This window comes from Xiphophorus couchianus, chromosome 22, assembly GCF_001444195.1.
Source record: "Xiphophorus couchianus chromosome 22, X_couchianus-1.0, whole genome shotgun sequence".
In the NCBI taxonomy this organism is placed as follows: domain Eukaryota; kingdom Metazoa; phylum Chordata; class Actinopteri; order Cyprinodontiformes; family Poeciliidae; genus Xiphophorus; species Xiphophorus couchianus.
The window spans coordinates 18,062,024-18,083,414 of record NC_040249.1 but is presented as its reverse complement, the minus strand read 5'-3'; the positions used below and the strand labels follow the sequence as shown (position 1 = coordinate 18,083,414).

General features: G+C 38.3%; 1 protein-coding gene across 9 annotated transcripts in view; it reads left to right on the top strand.

Moving 5' to 3' along the window:
* The window catches only part of lyst (lysosomal trafficking regulator), an 86,677-nt gene extending 65,413 nt beyond the window's left edge, over positions 1-21,264 (top strand). For 7 of the 9 annotated variants that reach the window (XM_028006030.1, XM_028006032.1, XM_028006034.1 and 4 more), the window contains 28 exons: positions 88-318; positions 444-610; positions 1,605-1,757; positions 3,332-3,523; positions 3,617-3,828; positions 4,718-4,927; positions 5,012-5,188; positions 5,302-5,378; positions 5,933-6,121; positions 6,927-7,072; positions 7,156-7,252; positions 7,322-7,383; positions 8,252-8,307; positions 8,380-8,532; positions 8,904-9,148; positions 9,287-9,353; positions 9,823-9,979; positions 11,198-11,338; positions 11,422-11,639; positions 12,220-12,450; positions 13,883-14,072; positions 14,149-14,285; positions 15,148-15,246; positions 17,141-17,280; positions 17,359-17,456; positions 17,561-17,717; positions 18,484-18,555; positions 18,639-18,777. In XM_028006030.1, coding sequence (XP_027861831.1) covers positions 88-318; positions 444-610; positions 1,605-1,757; positions 3,332-3,523; positions 3,617-3,828; positions 4,718-4,927; positions 5,012-5,188; positions 5,302-5,378; positions 5,933-6,121; positions 6,927-7,072; positions 7,156-7,252; positions 7,322-7,383; positions 8,252-8,307; positions 8,380-8,532; positions 8,904-9,148; positions 9,287-9,353; positions 9,823-9,979; positions 11,198-11,338; positions 11,422-11,639; positions 12,220-12,450; positions 13,883-14,072; positions 14,149-14,285; positions 15,148-15,246; positions 17,141-17,280; positions 17,359-17,456; positions 17,561-17,717; positions 18,484-18,555; positions 18,639-18,777 — 4,213 coding nt within the window. Of the gene's footprint in view, positions 1-87; positions 319-443; positions 611-1,604; positions 1,758-3,331; positions 3,524-3,616; positions 3,829-4,717; positions 4,928-5,011; positions 5,189-5,301; positions 5,379-5,932; positions 6,122-6,926; positions 7,073-7,155; positions 7,253-7,321; positions 7,384-8,251; positions 8,308-8,379; positions 8,533-8,903; positions 9,149-9,286; positions 9,354-9,822; positions 9,980-11,197; positions 11,339-11,421; positions 11,640-12,219; positions 12,451-13,882; positions 14,073-14,148; positions 14,286-15,147; positions 15,247-17,140; positions 17,281-17,358; positions 17,457-17,560; positions 17,718-18,483; positions 18,556-18,638 lie in introns of all 9 variants that reach the window. The other 2 variants (XM_028006031.1, XM_028006035.1) reach the window with 2 other exon arrangements.
* The last annotated feature ends 127 nt before the right edge of the window (positions 21,265-21,391 follow it).

The following is a 21,391-nucleotide window of genomic DNA, read 5'->3' as shown; positions in this document are numbered from 1 at the left end:
CACAGTGAGTGCATTGATCACTCTCTCTGGAGTTGTATGTTTGTGAATCCCGCCTCTTATTGTTTTCCCTTGTTTCCTTCTCCACAGTCTTGACCTGGAGGAAATGGAAAATATCTCACCTTTCAGAAGGCGCTGCATCATCCCGGTGTTGGGTCTTATTGAGAACTCCCTTTATGAGAACTCCTTGGTGCACAACATCCTTTGTATGCTGCTGCAGCTTGTCAACGCCTGCCCCAAACTGGCAGACATCCTGCTGGACCACGGGCTGCTCTACGTGCTCTTCAACACTCTTTCTACCCTGAACGGCATGGAGAATGGGTAAGGCAGCCAGAACAGACGAGAAGTTGTAACACAGCATTAAATCATTAATCCTCTTTCTGCTGCTCTGCGTTGCGTGACTTTGTGTGCTTTTTGTTTCCACTTTCTACCTCGCCATTATGCAGTATCCCTCTGAATGATTACAAGCTCCTGGTGTGTGACATCCAGCAGATGCTAGTCGCTGTGACTATCCACTCCTGCAGCTCCTCGGGGTCCCAGTACTTCCGCATCATCGAAGACCTCATTACCCTGCTGGGTTTCATGCAAACCAGCAAGATGAGGCGCACCCAAGGTGAGGGATGCATTTCTAGCATTCAGCACACATCCAGACAGCAAGCCGGGCTTCTCATCTGCTGCGTTCTGATGTGGAGGACGAAGCCGAGCGGCCGGGTTCTGCTGCAGAAAGAAACTAAAATAACCTCAGAGTGAAAAAGTAGAAAAGAGATCTCATTTTGCTGCTGATAAATTGACTGTCTGGGAATATCTCTTTCCTGTCAATTTTACCTTTAAAATAAGATTTTTAACTTTTGCAACTAATGACTTTTTTATTATTTTGACAATCCAATAATCAGATAAATAAATTGGGACATTTTGCTGATTTTTCATTTAGATTTTTAGTAGAAAATATTAGAAATACATTAAAAATACACATAAACAATTCAGTTCCTCTTATTTAATTTTGAAAACAAACATTTTGCTGCCTAAAATAAAATAACAGCAATTTTTTAGTGTACACTTAATAATTTATAGCAACAAAGAAAAACACTTCTAACATCAAAATGTGAAAAGTTCAGCCTTTTCTGCTCAACTTAACACCAACATTAAAAAGAAGATTAATGATTCGACAAAGATTCTACAAAGATAACTAATAGAAGATTTAGTCATTTATTTTTGTACAGAATTTAAAACTATGCCAATTGAGTTTTGGGTAAGACATATTTACAAATAGATTTTTTATTGTCTCTTAAATGCTAAATATATTTATTTTTGTACAGTTTTGGGTTAGTTACTGGTCTGAGTAGTTCTTTCTTTATAGTCTCTATACTCGAGTACTAAATTAGTTGATTATTATTTCAATAATCGACTAATCTGATTGTTTCAGACTCATCTTAAAACTGAATGTAGTTGTACTCTCCTTAACTATAATCTCAAGTTTTACAGGGTTTTCTTTGTCATTTTTGTATATTTGATAACCGTTTGAACTCTGAAGTCATAAAATTAAGGTGTGTTTTAAAAGCTCATGTGGTAAACCTTTTAAAATAAGCATGTTCAAACTGTTTCTTCAGAAATGGCTGTGGCCTTGCAGTTTAGAGTCCTCCAGTCGGCCATCGAGTTCATAAAGACGACGGCCAACCAGGAGCCTTCGAAGCTGAGCAGTGCTGTTAACACGCCGACCTCTCCGCATCACGCCATCTATCAGAAGCGTAAGAGCATAGCAGGTGAACGCTACAGACTTGATGTGTGTTTTTAAAGGTTTTTTCCATCTGTCGGTTTGTTGATCCTCGTGTCGTCCTACTCTTAAGGTTCCGTTGCCATGAAAGACTCCATTATCCCCCGCATCCCCAGACAGCACTACTGCTCCTATGGCCAAATCCCAATGCCCTCCCCCTTCAGCTTCCTGTCCCAGGACTCCCTTTACCCCTCCCCCACCGGCACGCCGTCGTACATGCTCCACTGTGATGCAGGTAGCTGGGATTCACAGTCCACAGTGGAGACAGTCCAGCATCTCTCCCGTGTTTGCCGTGAACTCAGATCCTTTCCCTCGCTTTAGGGTTTAACGTTGCCCGGCATCCTCAGCTGCTGCTGGTGCTTTCGAGTCGAATGCTTACACGAGTCAGTGTCAAGCATTTCAATAAACATCACTGCAAAAACACTGAATTTTTGGTTTAGTTTCTTGTGCAAATATCACAAAATAAACTTGGATGCAACTTTCTACAAATTGTAACTTCTAATATGGGGAAAATGTCAGATTATTTTACTCATAACTAGTACTTTTTCATAAATGGTTAGGAATTATTGACTTAAAAACCCCATATTTCTTTTTGTTTATCTTATTTCAAGTATACTGAGATATTTGCATTAGAAACTAAACCTAAAATAATTGCTAGTATTTTGCGTTTTTGCAGTATAATCATCGTCTCTTATTCAGTGCTTCGCAAAAGTATTCACACCCTCAAATGTGTTTTTTTTTTCTTTACATTTTCTCTTGTTGCAAGCACAAACATCCAATTTATTTAATTGGGATTTCATGTAACTGATCATTGGTCTGCAACCTTTGGCTCTTTGGACTTTCCACAATGTCGTCTTAATAGCTTTAGCTACAAAAGTTATTATACCTGTTTTTATATCTGTTTTAAATATGGATATAACAAATAATGAAGGTTTTAACCATTTTGAATTTTTTCTGCCATAAATGTATTCGATTTTCACAAAAAAAATTACATTATAACTACCAGAAATATATCTTTAGATCTGTTTTTTCATACATTGTAAACTGTGTTTTTCAAAAAAAGGCATTCTCTTTTATTATTTTATTTTAAATCCTAAACATATAAATAAAACATTGGTTCTTTAAAATTGAGAAGAAATTTCCTAAAATAGATATTTTTAAAAAAAGTTTTTTTGTCAAAAAGTCATGCGACAATTGCGATTACATGAGCAAAGTTTTTCTTTTAAGTTGTAACGGTTGCAGACCAACAACACAACCTAGTGCATAATTGTGAAGTGCAAATAAAAATCTCAAAAGTGTGGCAGGCTTTTTAATTCAACCTCCCTGATTTAACCACCTTTTTATTTGTAAGAAAAATTTAATATGTAATTTTTCTTCCACTTCACTATTTTTGCGTTACTTTATTTTGGTTTATCACATTTAACTAAATAAAAAAATAAATTGGATGTTTTAGGTTGTAATGAGACCAAATGTGAACAAATCCAAGATGTCTGAATATTTTAGTCAGACTCTTTAGAGGTTATTGTAACCAACCAAGCTCATTGTTAGCGTTGCCCCCTGCAGGCCGGCGCCGGTTCTCTCTGGCCCAGACGGACTCTCTCCTGATGCGGATGCGCTCCGTCGCCAGCGATGAGCTCCACCAGATGATGCAGAGGAGGATGAGCCAGGAAAACCCGATCCGTGCCAGCGAGACTGAGTTTGTCCAACGGCTGCAGAGGCTTGTGGTTCTGGCCGTCAACAGACTGATCTACTACGGTAAACTTCGTCTGATCCTTGGAGTTATCCCCTCTAATTGTCCCTGTCTGTCATATAATTCTGGTTTCTGTTCGAATGTTTCCCTTGTTTCAGACGTGAGTGAGGATTTATTCGACCTGCTGAACATCCCGGACTCTCTGGACCACCACATCTTCACGCCGGATCCGGGGGATCAAGCGCACAACGAAAGCGGGACGTGCTCCGTCCCGCACTCTCCAACTCCTTTTATCCTTCCACATGCCAGCAAGAAGAGTTTTCAGAAGGACATCCTGAAGCTCATGACGGACGGGATCAAAATCAGCCTGGTATGACAACTTTATTTCGTTACATTTTTCACTAAAGCATCTGTGCTTTAGTTACACTGCAAAAACACAAAATCTTACCGAGTATTTTTTGTCTGGTTTCTAGTGCATTACATTGGTACACTTGAAATGTGACAAAACTAACATACAGTAACTTTTCGGAAAGAAATAGGAGCTTGTTTTAAGTAAAAATAATTCTTTAACGTTGAAAAATTTGTAGTTTCGTCTGCAAATTATTAAACTTGTAACAAGACATTTTTTCCATCCATAAGTCTGTTTATTTATACTTTTACTTAAAGAGGAACTATTATTATTTGGGTTTCTACTGCTTCTAAAAGCAGCCCAAGTGCCTTTAAAAACATCTGTCCATTTTTTACCAATAAGTTCATGTTTTTTAGTGTGTGGAAAATGGGCCGTTTCAAAAAACATCCCGATTATTAAGTCGCAATTGTTACTTAGCAACCCAAGCAGAGCTCCAGCACGTTTGGTCGGCTAGTTTTAATGCTGTATTTTCCGTACAATGGCTGCGGGAAAGCACAGGTGTTGACTTACCATTCAGAAACCACTTGTTGGAGTCTTGTTGGTTGTGCAGGAGGCTCTACTTCTGCTTTTCAAAGATGTACGATTGCATAATGGCGCATGTGTTTGCAGCCATTTTTACCTGTGACTTAGCAGACTAAAATCTGTTTGTCTAAGTGCAATTTTGTGTGTAAAAAGTGTAATGAATGTTTTGTGTAGCCCACAAACCTATCCTAGCCTGTTCAAGCAAATCTAATAAGTCACCTTTAAGTATGGAGTTCCAGCACTTTTTCCAGTACTGACCATTTTTTTCTGTGTGTCAGAGATCTTCTGTATTTTCTGTCTACTAATTGTTTTTGTCATGCGGATGCAGGGCAGCACCGGTCGTGGCGGAGCCCCAAACCATCAGTGGCGGCGGATCCTGTGGTCCTGCAGGGACACTTTCAGGGTGCAGATAGGCCGCCTCCTGGTGCACACGCTCAGCCCTTCACTTCCACTGCAGGACAGAAAGGAGGCACTTGAGTTTGTGTTTGATCACAAGCATATAGATATCCTCAAGGAGAGCCTGAGCCCAGGACTAGAGGTGAATAAGAAACCCTCGCTTCTTCTTGATTATTCCTTTGAGCCGCTCACATTGGATTTTACCCTGAAACTCTGTTTCTCTCAGCACGGGCCGAAACTAAGCCTGTACCTGTTCGAGATGCTGCACGATCACAAAGACGAGCTGACGAAGGAGGAGCAAAGCGCCGTGGGTGTCTTCATGACCTCTCTGAAGCTTTGTGGCCATCGCTGCATCCCACTCAACGCGCCGCATAAACACGACCTGCTCAAGGTCATAAAGGAGGTAAAAGAGGTCATTGTGGAGGAGAAGATGGGAGCTTCCAGGGTGGAAATCACCGTCACTATTTTATCGTTATAAGTCAGAAATATTTTAAAAATTCTGCTTTATTGATGCAGGAAAAAATGAAGTTTGAAGCAGAAGAGAAGACGAGCAAAGCTGCATGGGAAAAGAAAATGGCAAACACGCAGAAAAAGTAAGTTGGGAGTCTTGTTTAATTTATTTTTTATTTTATTTTTTCACATAATTGTTAAAACTGTCGCCATGTTGTGACTGTATAACATGAGACAAATAATCTGTGAAAAGATTGATCTCTTTCACCACCTCCTTGTCCTGCTACTGCCATCTGAAGAAATGCACCGCTCCCGGTCAAAAACAACCAATCAGAACAAGGAGGAAAGTATTAGCGCTGTCAATCAACCTCGTGAACTTGTTGCTAAATGTGCTAGTGGAGGAAAAACAACTCAACATTACAGGAAAACCATTATCAGTGCTAACTAGCCTTAGCTCTGCTGATAGCTGTATCGTACCAGAGAGTAAGGGAGCAGCAGACACAAGGGCATGATTGACACCGCTAAGACCTTCCTCTGAGCTCTGATTGGTTGTTTCTTATTAGCACAGATCATCTCTCCTACTATACTGTCACTATATATTGAAAAATACGTTTTTATAAATGTTACAAATTGCAGCTTTAAACAGAAAAAAATTTTGGTGGATGATTAGTTTTAATTCTCTCTTATTCCTGCTCAGCCTAATTCAGAGGCTTGATGGGAAATCCAAGGATATTTCCAAGATTGCAGCTGATATTACCCAAAATGTGTCTCTACGGCAAGGCATGGAGAGGAAGAAAGTCATCCAGCACATCAGGGGTTTGTACAAGACCGACCTGAGCGCCAGTCGCCACTGGCAGGAGCTGGTGCAGCAGCTCACACACGACCGGTGGGTGAACAAACAGCTTCATTTGCTTTAGAAATACTGGTTACAAAAACTGAGCTGATTTTATGATCATATCATTTTAAAATTAGTTTTAGTTGTCTTAAAAAGTCTGAAGTACAGAAAAAATGTAATTATGTATTGAATAAAAATTTTCCACAACGTAAAAATGTGACCTTATGAAAAAAAATTATTGCTTAACTGTGCTAAGTAATTTTCACACTGAACATGATGTCTAGTTCAAGATATATTGTTTTATTTTAAACTAATTAAACTGAACTGTTTTTTGTTTTTCTGGGTTCTCCCTGTGCATAAGTGTTTTCTCTCCAGGTACTCTTCTGCATAGCAAAACGTTCTTAATAGAAGGTTTTATTTTACATAATTTGAAACAAAAACTATGCCATCTGAGAGGTTTTAGGTAGAACAGGTTTACAAAGGATTGTTTTTATCTTAAATGTCAAATATATATATATATATTTGTACAATTCTGGCTTAACTGCTGCTCTGAATGTGTTGTTCTTTCAGCAATTAGCTTTTTCTTAAGTCTTAATCGATTCCTAAATTAGTTATCAATTAATAATTTTTCAATCCTACTTTCAAAGCTTATAGCACATCAATAAATACTGCAAAAAATTTGACCAAATGAATTAAAGCAGTCGTATTTTGATGTCACAAACTGTCCAACAACGAAATGGACGTCTGAGTATTTAATTCTGAAAAAATCTGCAGTTTGGAAATGAAAATATGCAGAAACTGCAGTGGTATTCCAGACTTTCTAAGAAGTAAAATCTGGGTTTATTTTGTGTTTCAGCGCCGTTTGGTACGACCAGACGTCTTACCCGACGTCGTGGCAGCTGGATCCCACTGAAGGACCAAACCGGGAACGGCGGCGGCTGCAGCGGTGCTACCTCACCATACCAAACAAATACCTTCTCAAAGACAGACGGAAACCTGAGGGTGAATAAACTCTGATTAAGTTCCTCTTCCAAAGCTTTTGCTGCATCATATTTTTAAACATTTGATCTCTGTCCTGTGTTCAGAAACAGTGAAGCCTCCTCTGTCCTTCCTGTTCGAGGACAAAACTCACTCCTTCTTCTCCTCTACTGTTAAGGACAAAGCCACCAGCGAGTCCATCAGGTAAAGCTCACTGATTTTCTAAACGCTACGTTGATCTCAGGTGTTAAAGAAATGTATTTCTGTTCTCAGGTTCACCAGACGATGCACCAGCGTCGCCCCGTCCAGAGAGACAGCGGGAGAGTTGCTGCTGGGTAAAACGCTGACCGTCGCTAACAGCAGCTGCACACTGCAAAAACACAAAATACTACCAACTAATTTTGGTTCAGTTTTCAGTGCAAATATCTTAGTACATGTGAAATAAAACCAAGCTAATTTACAAAATGCTTTTTAGCAAGATATAGGAGTTTGTTTAGAGTCAATAATTCCTTGATATTGATGAAAAAGTACTAGGTCCACTGGCAGATTATTCACTTATAAAATGGCAAAGATGTCTTATTTTAAGTAGCTGCATTTCCTTTACAAATATGCACAAATATTTGTCCCAAAAACACAATTTTGAGATTTCTGTTTCCATTAACCTTACCAGACTGAATGGATCGGCGACGATCCAGCCAAATTTGCAGTACCGTAATTCCGCCACACTTTGCGCTATCTGAACAATTCCAACAGTTTCTGAAAGAGGAGATGTTGCGCTTTCCAGCCGATATCGGGTTATTACGGTAATTTCACTCCCGCCGTAGCAGGAAGTGAAATTAATCTGATGAAACAATCCTTTAATAGACGAAAATAACTTGCTAGATATTGAAAGTTCCAGTTGTTATGGATAAATGGGCAAATATATTTACTCACAGGACTTTTAAAGAACTGCATACAATTAAAGTAAGCAAAAATAATGAGGCAGAGATTTGAAATTTAGGCCTTAAATGGTTAAATAAGAAATTAAATTAAAATCATGTGTGAAAAGTTATTTATGTGTTGGTTTTGTCTTATTTCAAGTGTATTAAAATGTCTGCAATAGAAAGTAGACAAAGAAAATTGCTATGATTTGGTCGTTTTGCAGTGCAGGCACAGACACAAAGAGTAAACGTTCTCTGAATCTAACTCTTCTCTTCCTCACAGGAAAGTCTGGGATGTACTTTGTGGAGGACAACGCCGCTGATGCTCACGACAGCCAAGTAAATGGCTGAGTTAGTGGACTGATGTTCCGCTGACTCGCTCAAATCTAAACGCGTTTTTTGTTTCAATAGATCCTTCAGGGCGAGACGGAGGCACCGTCTTTCTCTTGGACGTACGAGGAAATCAAGGAAGTGCACAAGCGATGGTGGCAGCTGAGAGACAACGCAGTGGAGATATTTCTGACCAACGGCAGGACGTTGCTGTTAGCCTTTGACAACACCAAGGTGATGCAGAAAGTTTTAAAATGGAATAAAACTCGAAGGGTTTAAGTCGAGAACATTTGCTTTTCAAATGAAAGAAGGATTTAAAATTTTTCCTGCATAACTGAAAACAAACAAGGCTGTGTTCACTTTTCTCCTTAATTAATAAATATAAATGAATTAATATTAATTTCACCTGTATTTATAGAGGTTTAATCTTTAAAATCCAGGATCTCATTTACAAGAGAGACCTGCTTTGATAAAATAAAACAAAAATAATTTTGAAACACACCAACAATAAAAGTAGTAAGGAATTTGCCTCTATTAAATAAGCTTAAAAACAAGAGCAAGTTTCTCTTTTTGTCTTAAACTCTACTTGTATTTCCTGGGTTTAGTTTCGGGATGACGTCTACCACAACATCCTGACCTCTGACCTTCCCAACCTGCTGGAGCACGGGAACATCTCGGCGCTCACCCAGCTGTGGAGCTCCGGTCAGATCACAAACTTCGAGTACCTGACGCACCTCAACAAACACGCGGGCCGCTCGTTCAACGACCTCATGCAGTACCCGGTGTTCCCCTTCATCCTCAGCGACTACGTCAGCGAAACCATCGACCTGCAGGACACAAACATCTACAGGTTGGCTTACACCTTGCATAATGCATAATGGATAGCCATCATCTTGTATGTGTGGGTGGGTGTTGTGTATTTCATTAAATTCTTGTTGATTTAAAGACTTTCAGCTCATTTGTTCTTTGCTCACATTTTGATTTGCAGGAATTTAAACAAACCCATTGCAGTTCAGTCGAAAGAAAAAGAGGATCGCTACGTTGATAATTACAGGGTAAGGCTTGAACGTTTTCTTTTCTTCAGAGTTATTTTTGGGAGAAAGTACAGTACAGACCAAAAGTTTGGACACACCTTTCTAATTCAATGGGTCTTCTTTATTTTCACAACTATTTATAAGGCAAGAAATCCCACTTATTAACCTGACAGGGCACACCTATGAAGTGAAAACCATTTCAGGTGACGACCTCTTGAAGCTCATCAAGAAAATGCAGAGTGTGTGCAAAGCAGTAATCACAGCAAAAGGTTGCAACTTTGAAGAAACTAGAATATAAGGGATATTTTCAGTTGTTTTACACTTTTTTGTTTAGTGCATATTTCCACATGTGTTATTCATAGTTTTGATGCCTTCAGTGTGAATCTACAATGTCAATAGTCATGAAAATAAAGGAAACTCATTGAATTAAAAGGTCTGTCCAAACTTTTGGTCTGTACTGTATGTCTATGTGTTTGTGTTTCCTGCGCAGTACTTGGAGGAAGAGTACAAAAAGGGGATTCGTGAGGACGACCCCATGCCTCCGGTCCAGCCCTACCACTACGGCTCACACTACTCCAACAGCGGCACGGTTCTGCACTTCCTGGTCCGAATGCCGCCGTTCACCAAGATGTTCCTCGCCTACCAGGGTCAGTTTGGCTCTAAAGTTAAACTCAGAAAGTCACAAAACAGAGTTCAGCATTTTGGTTTTATAGTTCATGAGTAATAACAAAATGTATATGTTTACAATGGATATTTAAAAATGTCAGGCTGGTTGTGATGTAAAAATATTAAACTATCTCAACCAATTTATTTTTCCACCTTAAATGTGACTTTTATCCTGAACAATTTATCTAAAAAATGCAAATTTGTTGCAGTGAGAAATATAAAAATAAACAAATAAGGCTAATTAAGATTTCTTTTGCTTCATTTTTAATAAAAAAAGAATGTTTCATTTTTATCTGCACAACAAAAACAACACAATATTTTAATAAAATAAAGAAGCTAAAATTTGCTATAAGTCATTATAGCTCTGAAAAAAAATCTAGCAGGTTTGTCTTGTTTTGAATTGTTGCTATTTTTCAGCTTTAATGACGTAAATAATAGCTTAGCTTGAAGGAAGCTAGCAACAACATTTAATCATTTTCAGACATGGGAAAAACTTAAAAGAAACAAACATAAAATAATAAACAAAACAAAGTAGACAACAATCAAAATACTCAAACAAAAACAGAGTAACATCAGCATAATTTGTCCAAAAGAGAGTAGGAAGAAGCATTAATCTTACGCTGTATTTTAAAAAAAACTCCCATTTATGAGTTGATTTCAGTATCTTGTATAATAAATAAAGTCAGCTAAGAATATGTGTCTTATAACAATATATACATATTTACAGACGAAGAAAAATTATTAACTTATGTAAGTGAACATATAATTTGTGAAAACATCTGGTTCAAAGTTTATAAATGGCCTAGTTGGAGTCGAGAGCCAAAATAAGAGAAACTAATAGATCTGGAGAACTTTTGCAAAATAATAAGCATCACCAAATTAAAATGTGGATATAGGAGAAATCAATCGAATAAAACTGGACAATATAAATCTGAGGTGGTTCAAGTATTAAAGTGAAGGCTTAATTGCAGAATACTTTCCTTTCTCTGAAAAAAATTTTATTTTTGTGCTTCTCTCTGATAATGAACACTTTTTCTGTTTTATTTTGTTTAATCATCTCTTTCTCTCTCTCTTTCTTCTGATCTTCTTTTCATGCGATTGTAAATGTATTCAGCGAGCCAGGTGTTTAAGGTCATGAAAGGAGGTGTGTTCAAGCAGCAGCTTGAATGTTAAATTTCATTTTCTTTGACCTCAATCAGATCAGAGCTTTGATATCCCGGACCGGACGTTTCACTCCATGAACACGACGTGGCGTCTGTCCTCCTACGAGTCCATGACTGACGTGAAGGAGCTCATCCCAGAGTTTTTCTACCTCCCAGAGTTCCTGGTCAACAGGGAAGGTGATTATTTTCCTTTCTTTATTGCCGCTGAACAAAAGTTTTCATTTATGTCGTAACTACACACATTGCTTATGATGGCGCAGGTTTTGATTTCGGGGTTCGTCAGAATGGCGAGAGGGTGAATCACGTAAATTTACCTCCGTGGGCTCGCAACGACCCGCGTCTGTTCATCCTGATCCACCGGCAGGCCCTGGAGTCGGAGCAAGTCTCCCAGACGCTGTGCCAGTGGATCGACCTGGTGTTCGGGCTCAAGCAGAAAGGCAAAGCAGCGGTCCACGCCATCAATGTCTTCCACCCCGCTGTAAGGAGCAAACGCATCACAAACACACAAAATGCTACGATTATTAGCCTGGGTTGTAGTGCAGAGATCTTTGTACACTTGAAATAAAACAAAACTAATGTACAAGTTACTTTTCAGCAAGATATAGGAGCTTATTTAAGTCAGTAATTAAAAAAATACTAGCAATTTTGCCTCACTTGATGTCATGTTATAGTCTGTGATTGATAAGGTGAGTGAGAAAAAGTTACATTTAACGTCATACATTAATGCAAATATTGACATTTCTAAATTGGCACCACAAAATCTGTAATTTTGATTGCAAAAACCACTAAGACAATTATAAAATCCTGGAAGAACAACTATTTATTGATATTTTAACAGTTTACTTGGTTTTATCAATGCATTGTGGCACAACCGGTCCTTTAAGAACATTCAGACTTTTGATATGGCTCAAATTTGACACCCCTGTCCTATATCTTGCTAAAAAGTTACTTGTGAGTTAGTTTTGTCTAAAAATACTAGGTAATATTTAGAGTTTTTGCAGTGCATTCTGCTTGAGAATCCATTAATCTTGTTGCTAACATGGGCATCATTCCTCCAGACTTATTTTGGCATGGACGTATCGGCTGTAGAAGACTCGGTTCAGCGGCGGGCGTTGGAGACGATGATCAAAACGTACGGCCAGACGCCCAGGCAGCTTTTCAGCGCCACTCACATCAGCAGAACCGCCCCAAAGCTCATGATGGAGGGAGAGCTCCCAGCAGCCATGGGGCTCCTGGTTCAGCTTGCCTTCAGGGAGACGCGGGAACATGCGAAGGAAATCGTCTGCCCAGTAAAGTTCCCATAAATGCAAAACGGAGGAGTAGATGGAAAATTATACATGGCAAATGAAATCTGAAAAGTGTGGCGTACATTTGGATTTACTCGGATACCATTTATTCAGTTCAACAGATTGATTTTGGTCGTCACTTCCATAGTAAACTAAGTCCAGCTGAATGTAATCTATTAAGTATTGATCAGTTTCAGTCGTGTTTTTGGGGGGAAGGGACCACAGCTGCCTGAGAATACTTTAGTCCCCTTTAAAAACACTTAAAACTGACTATTTTAATAGTTCAAATACATGTTAATATGCATTAATACACATATTGGAAACCATGTTGTGAAGTAATACCTTTGTTATTGGTTTTACGGAGTTTGAAAACAAATGACTATTTCTTTTTCTATTTTCATTAAAATGACTTTTTTCTCTTAATTTTAATAAGTTTAAGTAAAATTGGGACTTTTTTCTGCTGATATTATGAATGATTTATTTCATAAAGGGGGCAATGCATATTAATCAAAATGAATACATCATATAAATATGCTAGATTTATCCAGAGGCAATTTTTTGCAGGTTAAATAGCATTAAATCACAATGAATCACATCTAACGTGCATAACAACATACATAATCTATGGTTTATGATAGATTTCAGTATATAGATAAAAGTAGTGTCATTTATAGTGAACATTTTGTATAAAAATAAAAATACTGACTATATTCTCATAATCAAACAAAAGTTTACAGCCTGTTTCTAAAACTTCATTGTCCAACTCACAGAAGGGTTGATTGTACGACGGCGTGTTTGGGCCGGTGGAGAAAGAAAAAAGCAGTAAATTTGCGCAAATAAATAAAATAAAAAAGATTAATCTCTAGAACAAGCAAGGAAATTTCTGAGCTTGAAAAATCTAAAATTTATTAGAAACAAACTCAGAATTTTTTAAAATTTAATCTCAGAACATTTCTTAGAAATTTTTTTTAAATATCTTAATTTCAAAAGTCTTAAATTTTCAACTTTTGGAAATTCTCTGAATTTCAAAAATCTAAAATTTTGTACACAAAAGTCGACTTTTGAAGCACTTCTGAGATGAAACTAAAAAGTTCTGAGTTTTTTTCTAGCAAATTATCAACCTTCCAGAAATTTCCAAGTTTTTCCTAAAATATTTCTGAGATTAATCTCAAAGATTTTGAGTTTTTTGGGGAGAAATTTCTTGTGCAAATATCTTCTGCACTTTTTTTTCTTTCTAAAATGACCCATATACGCTCCTGTACGATCCTTATTAAAGCCATTTTTTGAAAACATATTTTGTCATTTGGATTTTCTTTTTTTAGAAGAGAAAGCAAGAGAAAAAATCAATTAAAATTGGATGAAAAGAATTTGAGATTTGGTGGTATCGCCCGCTCATAGTCAGTTGGTGTGAAATATTCCTCCTCGTCATCCTCAGAGCCCGCTGCCCTGGATCAAAGGTCTGAAGTGGGGTGAGTACGTTGGCTCGCCATCTGCTCCGGACCCGGTGGTGTGTTTTAGTCAGCCGCACGGAGAGCGGTTCGGATCCCTGCTGGCCCTGCCGACCCGAGCCATCTGCGGTCTGTCCCGCAGCTTCTGCCTCATGATGATCTACAGCAAGGAGCAGGGTGAGGAAGAGTCGCGGTGCGTGTCAGGACTCAAACCGCAGCATCCGCCTGATGCCTCGCTCTCTCTGCTCCTCAGGTGTCCGCAGCATGCACAGCACAGACATCCAGTGGTCGGCCATCTTGAGCTGGGGCTACGCTGACAACATCCTGAGGCTGAAGAGCAAGCAGAGCGAGCCGCCCATCAACTTTATTCAGTGTTCACAGCTCCACCAGGTAAACAAAAGCTCAGAATAATCAGGATTACAGATTATATTTCATGAATTATATTATAAATTAAATTTTATGACAAAGATCTTCTGGTTCTTATTAGATAGTAAACCAATATAATTCGCAAGAAGAGTATTTTTATTGGTTTTATCAGTTATTTTCAACAAAATCTGACCTTTTTTTGACAAAAAGCTTTAAAGTAAATGATGGCAAATAGGAATGTAACATGAAATACATAGTTTTGTTTTTTTTAATTACAAGTACAGTATGTCATTCAAAACATAAGACTAAGACTACACTTTATTTTAAAAAATATATAGAAATAATATGTAACATATGGATGTTTTAATCTTTTGTTGCTTTTAGAAATCAGTTCTGACCAACAAAATCTGGGATTTTTGACAGAAGAAATTACAAAAACATTAAAAGTCATCATATAGAAAATCATGGCAAATAAAAATATGTAACATGAAATATAATGTTTTTTTTAAAGTATGGCATGCAAATCTTATTAATTTATTATTAATTAAATATATATATACAATATATGGATTCTTTATCCTTTTTTGTTGTTAAATTAAGTTTTCCAATGGATTCAAATTACTTTGAGAAAATAATTAAATAGTTACGTTACTATAATAAAAACTAAATATAGTTAAATTGTTTGGTTTATATTAACTGGTGAGATTAAGTGAATTCCCAGTAGGTGATAACCATTAATAATAACCATTATTAGTTGTTAATGTAACATTTATCACTGGGTTTTAAACCTGCTCATCAAAATCAGTTGTTTGATTTTTTTTTTTTTTTTTTTACACCGCTGACGAGCCGACAAACATGGAGGTTTCTCACTTCCTGTCTCCTCCAGGTGACCAGCTGCGCCTGGGTTCCCGATGGCTGCCAGCTATTTACGGGCAGCAAGTGTGGAGTCATCACCGCCTACAGCAACCGCTTCACCAGCACCACAGTAGGTTTCCATGGCGATGTCCCCCACTAACCTTCCTCCTCCGCACGAACGCCCATCGCAAGCCCCCCTCCCCCCTTCTCTTTAGACGGCCTCTCCGTGCTCAAACGCTCGGCTTCATTAGTCACATCACAGCTGCCCTTGAAACACATTTCACCGAGTTTCTAAGTGGGATTAGGGGTCCTGCAGTTCACTCATCAGAGAGGCCTTCAGACATGCATCAGCGCCCGATACTATGTGGAGGTTTCCTGCTTCTGTGTGTCTGAAGGGCTTTTCAGCACTGGATCGCTTGCAGAGCCTTGTTGAATTTTGATTAATGGAGTAATTTTTCAGGGAAGAAGTAAAAAATAAATACATAAAAAAGTCTGATACTGAGCTGAGTTACAGATGATCTGTTATTGTGTTAAAGAGTAGCTAACTCCAAAAAAAAAAAAAACAGCAAACTGGCGGAGCCAATTTACTAGTGTCGAAAAAATCAAAACCCGGTCTTTCTCAAACTGTGCACCTCGTCCGCAGGCGCCACCTAATGGTCCTGCATGTAAACAACCGTGACGTCAGCTCAAAGTGCAACGCTACAGCTAGTTTGACAAAGGATTTTGTTGAAAATAATGATAGAAAACTGGCTTAAAACCAGGTTACAACAAATAAAAGCTGCAGATTCCGGTGGAAAGAAAACAAGTCCAGGAATATGATATGATCAGAGGAAGCTAAGTCATAGCTGCCGAGTGTTGATGTGTAGTTCACTAGCAATTGGATTCCTTTGAACGGTTAGCTGTAGGAATTGCTTTAATTAGTCAGAACTGTTTGTTTTTTATGACTTTGCTTGGTAGTGATGCTCTGCTTTCAGGTCAACAATTATTGCTATTTTTATTTCATTTAAAAAATATTAAATACACAAATAAATGCAATTGATGGAAATCGCTTAATTATTTGTTTTATTTATATGTTTTAACCAAAAATTCACCATACACAGACACAGACCTGCAGTTTTTGTTAAAGTTTAATTCGTTTTTTTATTGACAGAACTGATTTGGAAGCACTTTATTTTGTATGATTTTGTTATTTTTTTGTTAATTATATGAATTATTATTTTCATCCTTAAAGTCTTATTTTTTATTTTTTTTTATTTGTATCATGTTCGAATAAAAGTACCAAAATTTCCACTTTATACTTCTGTTCGTCTGATGATGTAATTTTTAAATATTAAATGATTGATAATATAATCAGTTACTCAGTACTAAAGTAGAGTTTTTACTAAATACTGTTTTACTCTTACTTGAGTAATTTCTTGGATGGCTACATTTTACTTTTACTTGAGTAAAAATATGTTGAGGTTGTACTTAAGTAAACGTTTTGGCTGCTCTTTCCTGCTGATGCTGAGCTGTTTTTGTAGCTATGTTGCCGTTTTACAGCAAGGTGTGGTTCTACAATGCAAAAACACAAAATCTTACCAAGTATTTTTGGTTTAGTTTCTAGTGCAAATATCTTATTACACTTGAAACGACAAAACTAACGTAAATGCAACTTTTAAGCAACTCATTGCTCGCTGTAATGGCATTACTCCTATCAGTGTTTTCCATTTTTGTCACCAAAGTTTCTGATAACCAGAGAAAGCCACTATAATTGTTGCTGGTCCTTTCTTTGACATCACTAAATATATCAACAAGTTGGCGACAGGGGTACCGTTTTAAACAAATAGGAGAATTCAACTGCAGAGGCAGAGGGCAGAGGGCAGCACTGAGGCGCAGAACTAAACAAACTTGCATGAAAATGTTAAAATTTGCACAGAAACATAAAGATGATGCCTTAAGTGACCTAATTACACACTTTATCAGCAAAAAAACCAAAACAGTTAATTTGCGGGTTAGTTACACTTTTCTTCTTTTTTTTTTTACAGCCGTCAGAGATGGAGGTGGAGTCTCAGGTTCACCTGTACGGACACACAGGAGAAGTCACCAGCCTGTTTGTGTGCAAACCCTACAGCATCCTCATTAGTGTCAGCAACGACGGCACCTGCATCCTCTGGGACCTCAACAGGTCAGCGTGGTTTTAAAAGTAAAAACAAGCCTCGGTTTGTTTAGTTTCTGAACTGTTTCTTTTTATTTTTTATTCCAGACTCTGTTACGTTCAAAGCCTCACAGGTCACAAAAGTCCAGTGACGGCCGTCTCTGCGAGCGAAACCACGGGTGACATCGCCACGGTCTGTAACTCTGGTGAGACCTGACTGTTCAGCAACGTTGGTCTGTTGCTTCACAGATGAATCTGGAATCACTGGTTCTCTTCATTTTTATTTTATTTTATTTTATTTCGCATGTAGAGGGTGGAGGTAGCGACCTCCGCTTGTGGACGGTGAACGGAGACCTGATTGGTCACGTCCACTGCAGGGAGACCATCTGCTCTGTGGCGTTCTCCAACCAGCCGGAGGGTGTCTCCGTCAACGTCATCGCTGGTGGTCTGGAGAACGGCGTCGTCAGGTATTGAAGCAGATCCATGAAAATCTGTAAAAAGAATAAATAAAAATTCACAAGGTTAATCCAACAATTCAGTTAACAATTCAATTAATTTTGAGTATTGATTAATTAACTGGATTTTTGTCTTTTGATGTTTTAATCGTTTTGGAAAATCTGGATTATTTCGGAGTGATGTCAGCACATCAAAGGCGGCCATCTTGTTTCACGAGGGTTTTTAACACCTATTTATTTGGACTTTGAATTCAGGTCAACTTTGTGACAAAACATAAGGATCAGACTGAGATCTTTTTTTAAAGTCTTAATGTTACAAGAATACAGTTGTTGTACTATCAGAATAAAGTCATACGATTAAAAAAAATCTAAATATTATGAGAAAAAAATCATAATATTACCAGAATAAATATTTGGAGAATGAAGTAGTAACTATATACTATTTTTCTCAATAAGTTGACTTTTTTCTTGTAATTTTAAGATGTTTTTCTGATAAAATTGCATCTTTATTCCGCTAATATTCTCGTAAATAAACAGAAATTTTCATTGCCTCCATCTGACAGCTCAGAGAAGGGAGGATTAAAATAAAAGCCATTTTTTGAAAATGAAAATATTTCCCATGTCATTTGTAATTTCTTCATTCAGAAAAAAGTGAGTAAAATCAGATGGATGCACAGTTGTATTGAAATGATTTTTCAGTATTTTTTTTCGTAAAGTGCCTCAAGATGACACTTGTGAATTGGCACTATTTAAATAAATTGAATTTTCTTCTGTCCAGGTTGTGGAGCACTTGGGATTTGAAACCCGTCAGAGAAATCACCTTCCCCAAGTCAAGTAAACCCATCATCAGGTAATTTAGCAGCACGACGATCTTCCACCTCCTGTTTACTTCATAAATACGTTGCTGATGCCCGTCTCTCCTGGCGACCGCAGCCTGACGTACTCGTGCGACGGCCACCACCTCTACACGGCCAACAGCGAGGGGACGGTGATGGCCTGGTGCCGACGGGACCAGCAGCGTATGAAGCTGCCCATGTTCTACTCCTTCCTGAGCAGCTACGCGGCCGGCTGAGCGAGTCTGATGTTTACCTCTGTCCACTTCCCAGCGAGATCGCCTTCCTCCTCCTCCTCCTCCTCCCTCTGATCCTGTCAGCACTGACGGGGAGGAAAGGACGCGCCAGCATGGCGTCCACCTCTCCGAACCCGCCCTGACTTTTAATAACTCCATCCCCAGCTGAGCAAACGCTACCACACCCAGCATTAAGAAGCGAGCGTTATGTGTAAATAGATTTATACTTATAAAGTAAAATATTGGAGGAGTGGACGAATCTTCAGCTGCAACAGACACTTTTTCCTCCTCTTTTCCTTTTTTTTAAAAACTCTGATTCCTTCTGTTTTCCATTTTATTTTATTTTTTTCATTCTGTTGTATCTGTTCCCGGATATGCTGCTATTGTCTGAGCAAAGCCGGAACCAAAAAGTGTGAAGACCCCACCACCACCACCTCCACCCCGCTCGTCTCTCGCCTCGCTGCTGACAGACTCCTGCCAGAGCTGGAGCGTGTCGTGCTGACGCCGCGGTTTCCTTTCTTTGTGCCTGACACCGGGAGGCGTCCCGCTCTGCGTGAGGCGGCTGTCGGCCCCGCTCTGGTCTGAACAGCGGTGTCACGGCCCGGCCCGCCTCACTCTGCGGCCCGGCTCAGAGGAGGAACCGCAGGGGAGACGGGATGCCATGAATTGCACCTTGTGCTGCCTGTTGTTCTGTGCTACTTCTGCATGCCAGGATAATGCTGACCTTAACTTTGTGAATGCAGAGATGACATTTCCAGTCATGAGCTCGCCGTCTTAACGCCTACCTGGGCTGCACATGTCTTCTTGCGTTTAGTAAATCTCATCTTTATGTATTTATTCAAAACTGAAGCTCATGTTTCTTGTTTTTTTTTTGGGGGGGGGGAGATTTTTTTTCTGGATTGAACTGTTAAAAAAGCCACACTGCAAAATCACAACAACATTTTTGTCTGATTTCTACCTCAAATAACTTAGTACAAGCTCAAACAAGCTTGCTTTGGATACATAATTCCTTAATATTGATAAAAAAGTACAAGTTCCAGATTATTTTACTTATGCAAAAACATTTTTTCATGTTATAGGTCAAATAATCTGCCAGTAGAACTAGAAGGCATTTACTGAAATGTTGAAAAGTTAGTACGCTTGAAATAAAACAAAAATACTATATTTGTTCTAGAAACCAGATGAAAAATACTTGGTAGGATTTTGTGTTTTTGCAGTGTACTATCAGTCCTTTGCTCTGAAACTCAGAGAGCATTAAATGCTTACGGAGGAGGACCAGAATCTGATCTGATTCTAGAACCGGGCTGGCATGAGATTATCATGAGATGATGACCTGGAAGAGAAATATCAAGATTTTATTGGTTTTACAAGAAAGTAGAACAAAAATAGCATGATTTATTTGAATTTTATTTAAAACAGAGAAGCTGTTGCTGCTAAAAGTAAAATATTGCACATTACTAAAGATGCACTGATAAGTCAACAAGAGATTTGAATCAGCTGTAGTCCTTTTTTGCTTTATTTATTAAATGGATCCAATATGAGTGATCTCACTATTTTCGGTTTACAAACTCTAAAAAAAAAAACATTCAGTAGCTGAATAAAAATATAATAAATCTAGTAGTCATGCTTCATAACTGTGACCTCTAACTAAAACCTTTTCTTTTTTTCTTTTATACATCGTCTTCCTTAACAAAATCCAAATTGCTTTAATTCTTTATTAGCAGATGAGATCTTAAAGCAGGAAATTGTCGTCTTAGCCAGAAAAAAAGCTAAGAATAACGTCAACATAAAGTTACTGTTTTGGTAAAAATGCAGAATAAACCACCTGCTAAATTTAGCAGTAGTTTGGTGTCTAAAAGTTTGATGTTTTGGAGTTAGTCAGGCTATCAGCTCCTGTGTATCCTGCTGAAATGAGTTACTGTAGATCTAACGGGGGTAGGAGGATCCTCAGTTTGTTTTCACTCCACAACTGTTTGTGTTTTCTGTAATAACTCCAATTTCTCTCTCTGATCCTTTCAGTCAGCTGACTGGCAGTTTGCAGCAACAGCCAGGGGAGGGGCGGCTCTGTGTGGCTTTACTCTGCCATCTGTTTCAGATGGAACAGTATGACTTAAAGTCATAGCATTAATGTTTTTAAACCGTAACCTTGGTAACGATGATTGGTCCTCGTTAGGCCCTTTTGAGTGTTAATAAAACGTTTTGGCTGATGGGAGTTTCAGATGAAAGATGATGTTGAGGTTTTTCTCAGACTCTGTAAACACTACACTGATCAGTCCAGCGAAATGGACCGAGAGGAAAGTTTGACCATTGAACACATCCGGAAGATCCACACTTCTTCGCTCTACATTCCCACCAGACTCGCTGCACTTACATGTTGGCTGTTTTTAAGCCGAATATTTGTCAGAAGCACTTTTTGTTTGTTTACCAGAGTAGCAGAATAATCTGTGGTCTTAATGTGAGCAGAGGCTGTGATTCAATGCTGCACATAAATAAATACCTGGAAGCAATATCTCACTCACAAGAAATGTCTTATTTTATTTTATTTAATTTTTTTAGATCTTCTGAAAAACAACTTCTGCCTCTGTGTTGAATGCAGCATGAAGGAAAAATGCCTCAC